Below are 17,719 nucleotides of genomic sequence, written 5' to 3' on the forward strand. Positions count from 1 at the left end.
CGCCCATCGAAACAGCTGATTTACATGTCGGCCGTTAAGGCAAGGCAAGGCAAGGCAATTTTATTTGTATAGCCCGTTTTTACAAACAGATTGTCTCAAAGGGCTTCACATGGCATCGTAGCAACATCCTCTGTCCTTAGATCCTCACATCGACTGAGGAAAAACTCCATGGAAACCCTTTTAACAGGGAAAAACAGGAGAAACCTCAGGGTGAGCAACAGAGGAGGGATCCCTCACCCAGGACGGACAGACGTGCAATAGATGTTGTTACAGACAAGAAAACAGTTTACAGTTTGTCACAGAATGTGCGGAATATGGAAATGTTAACACATGGCGATTGGCCATTCACGCGGCTTTGTTCTTGGTTTCGGCCAATCAGCTTATAAGCACATGGCTAATTATCAGCTTTCAACCAATCGCACTGTTTTAATGTGTGTGTGTGAAAGTTATTTTCTTTAGTTCATTTTCGTTTCTTTTGGATTTTTTTTTACAACAATGTATCAATATAATATTGTTTTCGTTTCATTTCGTTATAAAAATCAATCCCTTTTCTTTGAAACAATGAGATTGAGCAGCTAAAACTCAATAAACTCAACCATGGCTTGTCTTATTGTTAATCTGAACGCACATGTATAAAGGGCAGAGTCAAGGCAGCAGATAAATCACAAAACATCAACGCGTCCGTGAGCGCAGCGCACCTCCTCTTCTCCTGTGAAGAAGAAGAGAAAAAATAACCCCATGGTCCGACCTGACCCAGTTATTTAATGTTTAGGTTTATTTAGAAGAAGTCTGATTATGACTGCTGTTCTGGATCAGATTATTTGCTCATAATTCGGGTTATTTTCAAACAGTGGCCAAACAACAGATCAATTAATTATTATAGACTATATTTTCCATTTTTGCTAAGCGGTTTGTTCTGAATTAAATAAAAGCCTGTCCCATACAGCCGCGTGTGTTACGCCGTGTTTTGTTGATGCTATCATCTTTGCCTTGCGCAGATGATCCTTCATAATTAAAAATAAAAAGTCCAGGCCGGCTGCATGGCTGACGGTGTCACTTTGTATCGGCCGCGTCTTCTATCGAGGGAAAGTTATTTATCCTATGTTTTATCGCCCAGCCCCAAAGTGACACAGACCCGTTCATTCACAAGAAATCATCCAGCTGCACTCTCAAACAAGGTGCGGAGTGAGAAATCTGCGGCACTACTGCACAGTACTGTAGTTGGCTCATTTTAAAAACACATTTTGGAGATGACGAGACAGATGACCGAAAAAAGAGAGTGAGACGTGGGCTATAGTCTACTGTAGCTGCCGTCGTTACATTTTGTCATTGAAAAACTAGGCTACTATATTATTTACTGTCTGCAGCTAGTTCTCCTTTCATCCTCTTGTATTCTGTATCATGAACAGCGCCACTCCTAATCGCGGCGATATGTGATACATAATCATCAAGTCATAAAGCAAGACAGGCTTTATCATATTACAATAGTTTCTGTGATTTAGGCAGTGTATACAGTAGTTAGTTCTAGTTTAATAGCCTAGAGTTTAAGCTGTGGATTACTGCACAGATCACTGAGTCATCCGCCTGTCGTCCTCCGTTCTCACAGATGCCACCTGGCGGTTGTTTTGGCACATTGAGGCTTTTCATTAAAACCTCTTGTCTCGCCAAAGAAAAAAAATGCATGAGTCTTGTGCCGTCTCGCGTGGACCACGCGTGAAGTCCGCAAATTTGAACCAGTAACATCTGTACTACTCAATCTGATGCTAAACAACAGTGGTGGCATACATCTTCTGTTTTATAGAGAGGAGGTAATGAAAGTGCGAGTTCAACACTGGAGCTGCTACATGTTATAAACGAGGGCTGCATACTGACTGAGTGATGAAGGCAGCAGAAAGCAGATTTCCCTACATATGTAAGGACGGCTGTCTCTGACCCATACATTGAACACATTCTGTAATTAAATGCCTGTTTGGATGTGAATTTAATTAGTCATTTCTAAGTATTAATATTGTAGCAACAGTGGGGTATATTTTCATACATCAATTATTTTTAAATGCAGTTTAATATGCACGTTCATGTCTGATGTTTTGGTTTAATAAAGCTAAATGCGGCTTGCTCTCCTCTGATGTTTGGAATATGTATGTACATGTTCCATTACACTGCTATTCTCATTTGGCTCCGTGGAGTATTTATAATGAGCCAAATCCCAGTTGTTAGAGAAAGAAACTTTGGCTCGCAAAACATTAACAAACTCTAAACACCATGAACCCGCTGCACCTACTAAAGTGAAGGTTTCACACACATTCTCAAACAAGCGCATCAAAGTGGGGATCAACAAATAAACGACTGTCAGAAAAGGGATAATACAGCTGTGCGGCATTTTCCTCTTTTCCTGTAATATGTGAATATTCAAAGAACGAGTGTGTGGAGTTGGCTTCGACCAGTTCTGCAGCGAGACCCAGAGGGGGACAGTGAAATGTGGGTATCACAACGCACTCGTTCCCCGCCACACACACATACTGAGACACAGATGTGGGTCAGAGCAGTGGCCCAATTAAAATGCCAACCCCACTGCATCAACCTCTCTGATCAACAGCAGCACAGTGCAGCACTGTTAGTCTGCAGTGACATCCGTAACCTTTGAAGCTATCTGTCACAAGTTCAATCAAATTATACAAAATGACAACACTAACATGTGAAATGTCACATCACAGGGAGACATTGAAACAGCGACGCCATTGAAGATCTGTTGGTTTCGTCTGGTTTCCATTTCACTCTTTACACATGGCTCAAGTGCAGCTAATACGAATCGTGATGACATGGATTCATATCTGAGGTTTAATGGTGGTTAAACGGCTTCGTTTATGCAGTTACAACTGTTTTTGTGGGCTTTTTTCTTGGTATGAAAAATTCCCTGTGACTGCCACAGGACCGACTGACTAAGTGGGCCTGGGTCATGAGACCTACTCCTCCTTCTCTCTTATCTCTTCCCAACCCGGGAACGTTTTTCAGATCAGTTAGCGAGGGGCCGTGGGGCCATAGGAGGTGAAATCACATGGATCAAATGAAATGTGGCACAGTTTGCATAGGGAAGACGGCGAGCGTGCATGCATGCGTCTGTGGATGAGGAGGCCTGTTCAACGAATGGTAACGGTGGGGGTCTCCTAGGGGCTCATCAAAGCATGCTGCATCCAACTGCAGCTCCGCATTAAGCCCAAGTCAGTGCCTCATTGTGTCCGTGTGAATGACCCTGGGGGAACACCGACTCCCACCGCGCTGCGTACATTCCCCTCCCCGTCCGCTCTGCCCAGGGTGTGGCCCAGTTCGAGAGGATTACGCCGAGGAATGCAGCCGAGCCCATCTTTTAAAACAAGAGTGGAAAGTCGGGCCGAGGCCACTGGCATAAAGTTCATGTTCACTGAACGGCTTCCTGAAGACCCCCACTCTCCCAAAAAAAATAATCCCACAGGGAGGGAGTTACAGTTAAATCAGGGGAATCTCCAAACTACAAGAAGCTGCTTGTGGTCGTGTTTAAGTTACACTGTCTGGTGCCAGATTAGCTCAAGGTCACAGACACTTTGCCACTGAATCTTAACACTATTAGTTTAAAAATGCTGCTCCGACTTGCTTGGCTTGACCTATCGTCTGCAGACAGGAAACCCCCTCTTCCTCCCCACCTTTATTTCTTCGGCTTTTCCTCTAGCCGTTCGAATATTACCAGCTTCCCTTCTGTCTATGTTCCCTCGCTTCTCTATTTACTGGTCGCAGACGTCCCACGACCCCAAAAAACACAACGCTCTTTGGAAGCAGAGTCCGGATTAAGATGTTCTTACCAGGAGAGTGAAAACAGGGCACCTCACCCTCAGGGGGATTGCACAGAGTCTGTGATACAAATGAAAAAAAAAAAACACACCCCACACACCTGAAAGTACCTTCTATTGTTTCTCCTGCTTCACCACTTTCTCTCTGACAGCTTGACGAAATGCGATAGTGCCAGGATGCACCGGACTATCCCCCACCTCTCAAGACTACTGAAGCTCGGTCAGGCGTGGAGGTCACCTGGTAAAAACCTGACTGGTAGAAAAAAAATCTGGTGGACATAATTTTAAACAGGCCATGTCATTAACCATCTGATCTGCTCTGTTCAGGTTGGACAGTGTAAAACTTCATTTTCTGCCTGATTTGAAGATTAAGTGTCGATTTAAATGACAATTTCTTCAAAAGCTTCTAGTTTCTGCTTTGTTTTATCACCCCCATGCGTTAGCCTATGTCATATTTGTGCATTGACAAGCAGTCGAAAACATAAACTGAGACAAATGCTCTGGACATGAGCAGTGTGTTGCTGCGGTGGGAAGAAATATCACCCAGCCAGTTCGGTCAGACACAGCACTTAAGAGGGAAAAAAAACTGGAAAAGCAGACAAATTGACAAAAGGCTACTGTCAGAGGCACGGCCAATGTGACATCATCACATGACTGGTGTGATTGCATTTACCCCATTACCGTAAGGTTTTTCTCGCTTATTTCCCACAGCTCCCTCCTCCACCCGACCTCACCACCTAAGTGATGCTAGTAAATTTCCACTGTTTACATAACCGCAATCTACAGCCTGAAAAGACATTTAAATGCCACGTCGAGTCTGGCAGCCACCAAACATGTCGCTACATTTTGCTTTGCATGTAATTTTCCTAATTCAGAAGATAAGGCAGGGGACGGATGAAACATTTATGTGGATATCGCTACACAAACATACCGACACAACCGAGATCTGAGCGGTGCCAAGCTCCACAGCCACACTGAAAATGTAATTGAAAACGCGGCTGATATATCAGACCAATTCCCACAGCTTCTCCCGCTGCTGAGGTCATCACTGCCAAATTTCGATGTCACGTCGCAGTGGAAATGTATGATACCTTGTGAGCTTTTTTCATGATTACCTCCCGAATGTGACTGCAGCTTTAGATGGACAGAGATGAGGAAGCGTGTCCTATTTTGAGCGATGACAAATGTAGCATAGGAGACCATTTCTAAAGCTTTCAGTGTAGAACAGGGGGACGAGAAATAATCCCCTAGACATTACACTACAGACATGCTGAGAGCGGCGCAGCGGAGTCAGGATGCTGCGAGCTTTATGATCAAGAAAGCATGAGGAAACCCAACATTGTCATTCATCCCCATGCAAAGCACACTAACAGAAAATGCAAAACCAGGTATTTCAGTTGCCGTTGTCTGACTTGTGCAAGTGACTGTTTGGCTGCTTCCCAAACCAACTACACCCATCTGGTTCCTTATCAGGAATCTGGCCTGGTTGTTCTCCAGGTCTCATCAGTAAGGATGAATGCACACACTGAAGCAGTAACTACATTATGCTCTCAAAATGTAATTTATACCCCAAAAACATATGAAGTGCTTATCTCATTTCTCATCTCTACCTCTTGCCACGAGCAATGACAGCAGCCCTTCTACAGTAAGTAGTCCCACTGCATTGTGTTTAAAATTAATAATAGCTTTTAAAAGCTGTGCTGCTGCAGAAGATGATTGCCAAGTGTTTACCAGTCAGAGACACCTGTAATTTACATAATCTCATGTAAAGGATTTTCTCTTTAACTGTGCAGCCCAAACACTCAGTAAATCATAGGCCAAAAATGTAACTCACAAGTGATTATGTCACTCCACTTGGCAGAGCACGCCTCCGAAATAAACCTCGGTGTGAAGACGAGAAGCAAAAAACTTGATGTTTTACTTTATTGGAGTTCAACAAGGAGACACTGGCATCACAGTGATGTTTGTGCCACCAGCTCAGTCAAAACAGCCGGATCCTCCACAGACTCAGCATGTCTACTTGACAAAACAGAATTACACCTCTTACTCTTGAGCCATACTTTCACGTGTTTATAAAACGAAGCCTTCTGATCGCTGTCCAAGTAATGCCTGGCAGCACACAACCCATGCTATGATAACCCTATCAGATGAGAAGACCCAGGAAGACGATACGGGCGTAATTGGGTGGAAATCAGCCTGCCGTGGAGCGAAACACATTTCCTAATGCATAATAAAGCGTTCATTCTCTGAGCCGTCACGAGGCAAACCTTTGTGAGAGAGGAGGCGAGTTGGAGTTAAAAGTACAGAGACTCCTGTATTCTTGTTCTGTCACTGGGTCGTATGGTGAAAAGAGCAGGCGGGGGAGGAGAGACTGTAATTAGAGATGGATCTGTGTATACCTCGAACAATTTAGTTGATGGGTTCGCTCAGAGCAGCGCACAACATCAGCCACAAAATTTCTAGATGCGGTAGACAATATTATAAAAGAAAGTGTTGGTGAGCCGAGCGGTGGGGCAACAGCACAAAGCCCAGGCAGTCGGTGGAACAAATATTCCTGTAATCTTAGGATGCTGCCGGTGGTAAATGTAATAGAAAAAAGGAACAATATCATCAAATTTAAACCCTTACCAATTCAGCACTGGCTGGCAATCATGATGGGGATGACTGGTTGGTGTTTTCAAGGAACAGCAAAATTGTGTAATGAACAAGGGATCCATGTCAGGCCTTTCCTTGCATGACATAACGCATCGGTTCAGTCTGGAGTCAGCTGTTTGCTGCTTCAAACATAATGGCGTAAAATCTCGCAAAATCTGGCAGCTCTGACGGATTGTCAATCAATGGCTGCAAGCAGCAACTTAGCAGGCCTTACCACGATTCAGCCTCAGCTGATGCTGTAGCATCATAAACGCAGCTTGTTTTCTAAGTGTCAAATAAATAATTGAGCATGAGCAACTTGTAATGAGGAGGGCTTCTACACATGCTGGAGAGAAGAAGAGAGGAGAGGAGAGGAGAGGAGAGGAGAGGAGAGGAGAGGAGAGGAGAGGAGAGGAGAGGAGAGGAGAGGAGAGGAGAGGGTGATGTTCCCAGCAAACCGGCGCTTTTCATTTTTAAGGTATAACAAAGCGTAGCACGTCAGAATAGCGAATCCAGCCTGTCTTCTGACCAGAATACACAACCTTGAAAACTGAGAAATTCACTCTTCACACTCTGTGTTGCCGTACAAGGGAAATGCAGCTACAGTGTATATTTAAAATAAAAAAGAAGACAAACTCCACACAGTTACAGTGTTCTGCTCTAGTTTCTTTGGCTATTTATCACTGTCACAGCTGTTGTTTTGTTTTTTTTCCCACTCAGCTTGAAAATAATGGGTTGCTCTTGGATTCAAGTCATCTTATCTGCAGCATGTGGGGGCTTGTGTGAAGCGCCCTTGTTATAATTGGGGAGACTTTCAATGTGTCTGGTGTTAAGCTAATTTAAGATATTTTACCACAAAGAAAGGGCACACAGTCTAATAGCAAGTGTATCAAACATACAAACATAACAGTGACACAACTCCTGATAAGAGATGTCAACAGATAAACTACAGGCCTGTGTAAAAGAATGAAATACTTAAATGTTTTGGATCTGTGAGAACCAAATATTAGAAAACAAGCACTGGCTGTTGATGTTGTTGGTTATGTGTGACAGCTGACGTGCACCCAGGAATAGAAGCCCTGGAATGACTTAAGGCGATCAGATGTTCCCCCACAAGTACAGATGATGGACAAGGCATGCTAACATTAGAAGAACTTACCGTATAAAAAACTATACACACACACACGCACCTGTGGTGACAGTGAACATGACAACAAACCTCTCTGGCCTTTAGCTTCATAGGTCAGACCGCTCTGCTAACTGCAGCGCAGCATGGAGACCTGACACACATGCTAATTTGAGCAGACAACCTACACCTACCGACCATTAGGAACCACAACGCTGTAACATTTTACATCAGATGCTAAACTGGTACTATACAGGGATGTGAGCCAAGTCCCGTTTGCTTTGCATCATTTAACCGTGTGGAGGAATAAACTAACAAATAGAAACCAGGTGGTGACAGGATGTATTTTAAACTCCTTACCTTTAATGAGTCAAAACAGGCGATCACTCTCCCATTCTCCACCTGGCAGCTTTTGGGTGGGTGGGCAAATTTGCATTCCTCGTCACTGCGTGAACAAGTCCCTCTCTGAAACTGCCGGCACACTTCCAGGGTCAGCCATTTTGTGTCCCGTATCGAGGCGATGTTTAGAGCCATGTCAGCAGCGCTGGCTGTGGAGCTGTGGTGGAGCGGAGCCACTTGGTTTAAGGAGGAGGATGTCCTCTGAGGAGGTGCTGCAGCGTTCCAGTAATAAAAAAAAATAAAACCCACAACAACTAAAACTAATGGAACATGTAGCTGTAAATGATCTGCCTCAGGTCAGTGGGTGAGGTTTGTCCTTGTGGACAAGAAAGTGGAGGTAATGGACTGGCAAAGTCTCTGTGACCGGAGCATGGGACTGCGCCGCTGTTGAAGAGTTTGTCAGTCAAACCGCTAATTGTTCATCAATCAGTGAGCCTCAGGTGCAGACCTCTGACAAGGCAGAGGGGGCATGCTCGGAGACAAGCTCTACTGGTTGTACCAATGTCCCCAAAATGTCCTTTAAATGAATGATGATATCTGTTCAGTGGTGGCTATCGGGGAGCAAAAGTGGTGCTATTTTGAGGTGCAATGGCACAGTTTCGGACAACACAAAGTTTGTGGCTTTTCTGTTTTTCAAAAGTCCTCAGTACCTCCTCTAACTGAGCTTTGGCACCTTGACCAGCAGCGCAGTAGCCCCAACTCTCGGGGTTTTATCACACTGAGCACAGGTAAGGACAACCCAAGAGGTTAGCGGCGTTTTGCAGCTGAGCTATATCCTGTCACGACTGCAGAGGGGAGAAATCTGAAGCTCGTCAGAAACGGCCGGGGATCATCACGTCGGGATGCTGTCTCACAAGGCACTTTCTGTCAGTGATCTGCAATGGAGAGGAGAAAGAGACAGAAAGAGAGACAAGAAACAAACAGATTGAGGTTATTTTCAGAGTGAGAAAAAGGGCTCGCTAAATATCAGCAGGCGTTAACAGTGTTTGTGTATGCATGTCAGTCTGAATTTGTGTGCACGCTGCCCTAGAGGGCTGCTAGCTCTAAAGGGTACGGGGCTGATGAACCGGAGAAAAGGCAGTAGTGAGGTTATTCAGAAGCCACTTGAGTTTAAGTCCCCCAGTCACTGCTGTGTGCTATTGTAGCGGGTGACTACAAGCCCGCTGGCTCTCCAACATATTGCATACAAAGCAGTGAATGGCAAAAGCTTCTGTGCTATGAGACAGTGGACAAGAGCATCGACTCCGAGCAGAGATAGAAAAAAAGCCCTAGGGTGCAACCCGCCCTGTAGAGTCATGCACGGAGGGACGGTGCAGCCAATAGAAAACCGCGCAGCGCAGCACTATTCCGGGCAGCCGTCCAGCAGCCAGAGAGGGACCGAGACAGATGCATATGCCAGTGCCAGACACGATTATGACGCTGCCCAGTGTCCTGCAATATTCACTGGTCTCCCACCGTTCCAAATTAGATACTGGCTCATTGACGGCGGCCGGGGCAATTTACATTCACGAGGGGAATGTGTGTGTGTGCATCTTGCCGCGTCCTGTTAAGGCACCCGTCTCGGTCTGGTTGTTGACCAGGGGACAGAGGTGGGACAATTGGTCGGGCTACAATCTGAGGAAGTGACCTTTAGTTTGAGCGTATGAAATCCATTACTAAGCTACTGCACAGGGAGCTCCTTTCTTGGCACATCTGGAAATATTTTTCCTGAGAACCGAGGGAGGGGAATGGGAGCCGAGGACACCAGACTGAATGAAGGAGGAGATGGAGAGGGGTTGTAAAACAGCTCAAGCTCAAAGATTCCCCGCTACTGATTCAAATGTATAAATCCATCTATGGAAAATACAAAAAATCAAAAGTTAAGAACCATGAGAACAATGTCAAACAAACTCGAAATGCACGTGACAACCCCCACTTGGTTTTAATGAAGGCAAGATGAGACTTACTAGAAATATAATGCTACTCTTAAGGGAAGAGGAAATCCCTTTACAAATTCCCTGCACAAGCAGAAAGCCGTACACAGTTGTCATACTATATGCAGTAGGGGTGGGCAAAAATATCGATATGGCAATATATCGCGATACGTTATACCGCGATACGATATCGATATTCAATATTTAAATATCGATTTTTTTTTTTCAAAAAAAAAAAAAAAATTCAATTTTTTTTTTTTTTTTTCAAATAATAAATCATGTTTCAGACCTAAATCCAATTGAAATATGTTGTTGTAACTTGCACTTGTATAAAATGGGGGCGGCGCTGTCTTATAATGTTACAGAAAATGATTTTTAAATACCATGAATGGAAAATTACATAAAACAAGTTGCTACTGACTTTTCAGTATCATAAAGCACTGTCTTGGTTTACATAAGACATGTTATTAATGTTCATGCACTTTAATGTCTCCAGCTGTACAGTGTTTATTCATTTGTACATTGTACAAAGTTTTGGAATAAATGCATGAGACTTTTTCCTTTTTATGTTTTTTTTTTCCATTCACATATATCGTGATATATCGTTGATGAAATTTCTTGCAATATATCGAATATCGCAGATATCGTGTATCGTGATATTATCATTATCGTGGGCCAAATATCGCCACAGTATCGAATCGTGAGTTACCCATATCGTCCCACCCCTAATATGCAGGTCCTGTCAGATTTAGGTTCAGCGCAGTATTTTTTGTGTGTGTGCTGCTGTCCTGCAGACCTAAACATCATCCTTCCTTTTGGTCTGTTAGCTGAACTTGGACTCATTAATTGGAGACTTCTGTATTCTGTTTGTAGTTTTGTTTGAGGGCTGAAACATCAAAGGGAGAAACTCAAATGCAGCATAAGGATAAGGCCACGCATCCAAAAGAGTAAATGGCCGAAATCTCCCAGGCTGTGCCTTTTTTTGTTGTTGTTGTCATGTAAACGTTCCTTAGCAGCAGAGAGATGTTTCCCCTTGAAATCACCCACCAACCTTATACTGTTCCCTGCCTATGAATCCAGACCATTGTCTAGCTAATCATATTGTCCCACTTTAGTGCTGATCATGTGAAATGAGATGAGAAGCTTCCTGGCCCGATCGTACCGACGCCCAGGCTCCACTCTCCAAAGCAGGATTTAATTTCACACCATCTCCCCAGGGAGAGAGCCAATCGCTGCAGAAGAGACAGGCAGGTAAGAATCATGTCAGATCTGACCTTTAACAATTAATCCCCTCTTATTTTTAGAAGCCATAAGAAGTCTGTGATCAAGCTAACCTACTTTGTCATAATGTGTGAAGGGACAGAGGCGCCATTTCTCTGCGAAATGACTTGACCACAAATGGAGCGAGCTGTGCCAGAACGGTTGAAGACCACGGAAGAAAGAAGACGTTTGAGGCACTGAAAGCTTTCATAGTATGGAGCAGACCCGCAATGTGGATGAGGGTTGGTTGGGGTCATCTGGAAAGCTCACAGGGGACTCACTCAACAGGCAACATCCCAACAATGTCTGTCATGTAAGATATTCAAAACAAATGGGGAGGACTGGAGATCAAAAGGACCCTCATGTGGGCGATGGCATGATAAAAAATCATGCAGCAACATGACCACATGTCTGCTCACATACTGTATAGGCTCCTTCATGTTTGTGCAATATGGCCTGGGGACTCAACTGCCGCCAATGCCAGTGCTTTTGTCATTGTTTTAAAGGCTTTGAAATCCTTGAAACTAGTCCCAAATTAACTTCTTAGACCACATACTACAATTTCATCAATTAAAATTCTGACCACAAACTCATCCCTTCAGTTAATTACATAAAATCACAAATAAAGAGCAAAATTAAAAAAAACCTGGCACAGAGGAACTGCATGTGTATCTAATGCTAGCCTCTAGAAAAACCCCACAGCTCCTGCTGGAAAGTAATCTGCCATCCTGGGGGGAAAACTGTTACCCCTGTCATGTAACAACATCCCATCCTAAGAGCATGGGAAACTCAAACACAGAGTGGAAGAAAATTGGTTTTCAATAATGACTGCTTTGGAGAGCTCTCGCTGGGGTTAGAGGCAGGCCGCGCAGTTTTGGTTTAGTCTGGTGTGTGATGTGTCCTTGGACACTTAGCTTAGCTTCTGCTCCAAGCAAACTGACGTAGTTCACGCTACGTTTGGCGGCCACGCTTCGAGGACAATGCTACTGGTATGACTGTACGGCAAGACAGATGGTCTGGATGTTGGAACGGACCATGCAGCAGCCTACAATATGTTGTCAACTCAGGGATCATCCCTCCTGTACACACACAGCTCAGTTTTTGCACAGCAGAGATAAAAAATATTAATATAACAATATGATTTTCGCAGGAACAGATTGTGAGTAAAGGACTAGTCTAATAATCTAGCTCTGACTACACAGAAATATATTTCGTTTCAAGGTAATGTAATAAAATAGTTGAAGCTTCAATCCTCATAGTGTCCCCCTTTTGTTTACAGGTTTACAGAAATTCAGTACCACATGTAATAAAACCTAAAAAGCAAAAAAAGGATCATTCCCGAGTTCCTCTAAGAAAGCTGCGTCCCCCCTGTGTTGTCAGTACAAACAGGGGATGGACAGTGACCTGATAAAGCAGGGCAGAGATGTGAAGAAAAGCACCACAGTACTAGACTTTATGGATTACTGACGCTTACTAAGGCCAGCTGGCAGGGGCATTATCTTGGTCAGTCTGCTTAATTGAATGAGAGTCAGCGGGACTGGGGCGTCTCGAGTGAAAGTCATTGGCTTGACCTCTGAATACCACGTATGTAACCCATTAGTCTGGTATCTGTGTGCTCTGGCTGTGCGCTGCAGTTATCTTAGCCGCTTGTATTTGTTCAGCAGAGACGATAAGCTACCTGGTTTCCATTGGTCGTAAGCCTTGTGACAACGTTTACTGTGGCATCAGCCAGGTGTTGCCAGCAAAATAAAGTCCAAATACAAATGAGTGTGACAGACGTGAGCATGAGCTGGGTACCTGAGCAACTGCATTTCCATTTATTACCATTTTATGCTGGCGAGCTGCAGTTGTATGGTCATTTGCATGGTCGAGAGGAACAAGTGGCCAATGTTTTTCAAGGCTGTGGAGAGAGAGGGCCTCATTGTAGAGGGGGAATAGGAAAATGTTCAGTTTCCAGTGAGTAATGGAAAATGAGTGCAGGTTTTTATCAAAATGTCCTCCGTCCATGGCGAACCTAGCCTGGCTCTCCGTGTGACATCACCAGCTTGCTGCCTTGCAAAATGTTCCTATGCATCTTCCAGAGAGGATCAGCGCATGGCCCTGCAGCCTAATTCGTATTTAATACTATGGGCGCTATGATGCTTATGAAATTGTCTTTGGCATAAGCTACGGCTCCTTGAGTTCAATATTATCAAATACCATTAGCGATAAGGACGAGTGAGTGAGCTCAGCAGAGTCTATACCAGCACTAAGCTACTGTTCAGAGGCAACGCAAGAAGCATTTCACACAGTCAGCAGATAGGTGTGCCCCATATCATAATAGCCTTAACTAAACCACAGTGACCCAAATGGCCCTGCTCATGGTATAGGGCTGGGATTTCCTCTCCTGATAAGTTGCACTATTCAATAACACAGAACAAATGATACACAATCACACATCATTTGTTAAGTTTTTAAATACTAAACTGAATACAAGCTTAGTGTCATTAATTGATACCAACCCCTGCACTCAGTAAATGGGCTTGTTTTCCAGTGTAAGTATTCTCATCTGCTCCCTGCTTAGCCACAGGACTCAGGGAAGTCATCAGCTAATTACAGTACAGTTGGCAGCCAGAGGTGAATGGTGCTGTTCAGATAAACATGATGATTACCAGGATACCCGGGAGTACTGCATGTAAAAAGTCTGAAGTGCCGATAGAAAGAAGCACTATGGGTACAGTGCCACTGTTGTGATAAGTCCCGCTGACACTTTACGCTGTATATCCTAAAATCAAATCACTAGATTAGATAAAAGCTCTCGTGCATTGAATATGAAGTATAACAACATCAAATGAGTGGAAGTCTTAAGCTGCCAAATTACAGCACTTGAAAACATAAGAGCTGAATGATTCAGCAAACTCACCCTTGTGTCACAGAGCAATCTGAATCCCTCTTTCATGCAGAAGATGTGTGGAAAACCTACTAACCACTAAATCCTTTTAATACCATCTCGAGGTACAATTTGCATGAGAGTCAATTTTCGGAGATGGGGAAATCTGGCTCTCAGGGTCCTGCAGACGTATCCTATTCTTTTCTCAACAGGAAGGGCTGTACTGATGTTCCATTTTAGAAAACACCCACTTCCCCTTGATCCGTGGCCAGACGTATGACACCACCCCGGCCTTTTCCATGCAGGCAATGATGACCACTGCTTGGGTGCACCAGGCCGAGCGAGCGCCCGGCGCAGCTAAATCTAGACAGACAGCGGAAAGCTAGAGACACGTCAACCGTGCCCCATCTAACTCAAAAGGTTAATTATGAGGTGGGCCTTATTAGAACTGCGAAGTTCCAGCTTATTCAGGCCGTCAGCTATTTGTGTCCTCATACATAAAGAGTGTCGAAACATCAGACCCTGTCCTGTACAAACAACCTTTGCCTGTAGTTCGTCCTTGTTCTTTGAAAGAATTTGCACACTGACAGTTACCAGGAAAAAAACTTTGTGGGAAACACACAAAGCAAGCAGTGTCAGGGCAGATGCTACACAACACAAGTTTTTCTCTACAGAGTGAAAAATATATTGCCCATGTGGCAAAAAAAGGATCTCCTGACATTTGCACCGAGGAGGGAGCAAGTCAACTGCTGTGATAAAGCCCAAAGCCAGAAGAGAAAGTCCATTACTGTGCTGGAAACTGCAATACGGATAGTTAATGCGTGGCGGAAAGATTCCCATTGCTCTTTTGGATTTATCCCACTATGTCTATATTTTCTTTGTTTCTTCCCTCGTTTCAGCCTCACACTCTTTCGCTCGCAGATAAAATATTCCCTCTCCTCCCTCCCCACCCAGACTGGTATGCAGCAGCACACTGCAGCAAAACTCCAGCAAAAAAATCTTAGAGCGAAAAAAAGAAAAAGAAAAAGAAAAAACAGAGAAAGCCAGCCAACATGACGTTTCTTTCCCACCTCGTTTCACTGGGTCCCGTTGCTCTGTTGTGTGCCTCTGTCTGTTAGCTGTCCCGTTCATAGGAGGCACCCGGTGCTTCTGTGACACTGAGCTACAACACAGCTCTCTCCCTTCAGCCTCAGCGACTGGAGTTAATGACCATGTGAAGTGTTGTCATTCCTCACGAGCTGCCGAGTGCTGCAGCCGGAGGTCCATGCCTAGACAGGGATTTTCTCTCGATGTCTCTCTCTCTCTCTCTCTCTCTCTCTCTCTCAGCCACGGAGCAAGCAAGCGAGCGAGGCAGGCAGGCAGGCAGGAAGCAGAAGAGTGTCTACTCCAACTATCTAGCTGAAACACTTCCAGCCACCACCGCCGCCACCACTCCCCCCTCCCACCACCGCACACCCCTAAAGCCAGCCCCTTCCTGCCCACCAGCTTGTGGCAAGGCCCTGCCCCTCGCTGCTCCAGCCAATAGACGGACGGCTCCTCTGAATCCCGGCTCTCCATTGGAGCAGAGCAGCCTAAGTGAAGGGGTGAAAACTGCACTTACAGTAACAACCCCTGAATGCTCAGCTTAAAAGGTATTTCCCCAATTTCATGCCCTGTTAAAGTATCACATTATGAATTCTATTTCCGTCCTTCCCGCCCGGTGAACTTGATTATATTTCAATTCAAATCAGCGCCACATGAGCTGTTTTCAAATAGAAACCGAGCTCAAGAAATAAATAAAATCTAGATGCATCTGTCATACCACAGAACGATACCAGTAAGCAATAATCAAAGTGTTGCTGCAGTCGCATAATGAAATCAGCTCTGTCCTTGTCTATGTTCTATCATCACATTTAACACCATCCCCCCAGGAAACAGGAGCACTGCACCTCCTCCCCCTCCCAACTCACCTCTACTTCCACTCAGCATCCGTCCTCTAAACTCATCTACCCCTCCACCCAGACACCCTTCTCCCTTACATACACTATCTCCTCCTCTGACCTCTCCCCACCCCCCTACCTGTATGTTTTCCTCATTTCTATAAGCTATCTTTCAAGATCTATTTCAATCTAACTCCTTCGTTTACTGGACTGGAAAATTGCACAGTAGTGAACATTTCTGTTATTGTTATTGCATCAGAGTGTGCTTGGGAAAAAAAAAAAAAAAAAAAGACTGGTCGTGGCTTGAATTTGGGAGTCTTGGTCTGTCTACCACCCCACCCATCCTCTCCCCCTCCACCCAGCTGATGACATGCTGGTTGGCATCACATGAGCCGTGAAACCGGAGCGTCACAGAACTGATGAGTCAGAGATCCAGCTTCATGACTTTTCGATCCAGATTCAATAGAACAGCTGTACCGTCTGTCTCTGTGCCTCTGTCTCTCCCTGTGTCTGTCTCTCTTTCTCTCTGTGCCTCTGTCTCATACAAAGGCTGTGAATGACGCGGCAGCCTGGGTGTTTCGTTGAAATCTGTGAAGCTGAACATGAATTACAGTTCCATGATAAACAAACCTATTTACTGCCTGATTATGCTTTGGTAGCTATATATAATCTGATGCTTCACAGGCAATAGATTTGTCTTTGGGGACTTGGAGGGGGGTTGGGAGGGGGGATTAATCCCACTAGCATGAAAAACGTCTACCTCAGCAAATGACACTGAATGCTGACGTCATCTTAGGCATCAGGGCACCTGTAGGGAAATAACAGACAAGCACTCTGCCATTAGGTGAAGCCTGAACAGGGAGGAAGGGGCTCTCAGCCTTTGTCAAACGTAAAAGTGTCAATTTACACTTTCCGTGAATGTAGTCTAGGCAAGAAATGAAAAAAGGAGTGCTCCTTGACAGTAACAACTAAATAATACTGCAAGATGAAACCTGACTCGTAAAATAATAAAAAACAACTCAATATCTTATTATTCATCCAAAATAAACAGCAGTTGTGCAGGTCGGCATGCCACATCACTGCTGATGGATGAAACGTATCAATCTCTCATTTAGCTGCAACCGACTTCTCCATAACCACATTAGTGAATAACTGTCAATAACTGTATAACAAGCCCTGCTTGTAGCTAATTTCCACCGGCAGACCTTAGATAGCCTACCTCCTAAATAGATTTGTCCGACAGGAAAACAAACAAAAGCCTGGCAGACAAACAAGCCGAGCCACTTCCTTCCCACATGGTATCCCCTCCCCACTTATTATCCCTGTCCTGTTTGACCCCAAACGGCTTGGCTCACTCACACACAACCAGATTTTGGATTCTGTGCGGCAAAGCGGCTTCATTTTCAAACACAAAGGGGGAATTTTGAAACAATGGCTAATTACCGTAAATGAAGACTGACAGGTTAAAACTGTTTGGAAATGCTGCCCGGCACAGAATATTGTTTGTATTTCCTGAAATTACTATTACTACTTGATAGTTAAACATGATAGGAAAGAGAGAGAGAGTAAAAAAAAAAGAGAAAAAAAAACAGGACTCAGAAATAGGGCACTGAAGACAGATCAATGAAAAGGCAGCTGTCTTTTTCTATTATTAGCTATAATAAAATATCAAGCGACGGACAGTTCTGTTTCCTTCTGTTTGCAGCTCTAAGACTGTCTGTCACATACTAAGTCCGCAAGTGGTGAATATAGGCAAGTGGTGGTCATCTATTATGTCT

The 17,719-nt window shown here is 44.4% G+C and overlaps 1 protein-coding gene across 15 annotated transcripts in view; it reads right to left on the reverse strand.

The window, feature by feature from the left end:
• Positions 1 to 17,719, reverse strand: part of LOC310999792 (muscleblind-like protein 2a) — a 53,191-nt gene that overhangs the window by 34,131 nt on the left and 1,341 nt on the right. For 9 of the 15 annotated variants that reach the window (XM_083990353.1, XM_083990358.1, XM_083990357.1 and 6 more), the window contains exons 1-2: positions 15,093 to 15,429; positions 7,942 to 8,855 (exon numbers count right to left, since the gene is read on the reverse strand). In XM_083990353.1, coding sequence (XP_083846479.1) covers positions 7,942 to 8,115 — 174 coding nt within the window. In that variant the 5' untranslated portion in view covers positions 8,116 to 8,855; positions 15,093 to 15,429. Of the gene's footprint in view, positions 1 to 7,941; positions 8,856 to 14,055; positions 14,457 to 15,092; positions 15,430 to 17,719 lie in introns of those variants that run through there. The other 6 variants (XM_083990349.1, XM_083990348.1, XM_083990350.1 and 3 more) reach the window with 4 other exon arrangements.

Source organism: Trachurus trachurus (assembly GCF_905171665.1).
Source record: "Trachurus trachurus genome assembly, chromosome: 2".
Taxonomy (NCBI): domain Eukaryota; kingdom Metazoa; phylum Chordata; class Actinopteri; order Carangiformes; family Carangidae; genus Trachurus; species Trachurus trachurus.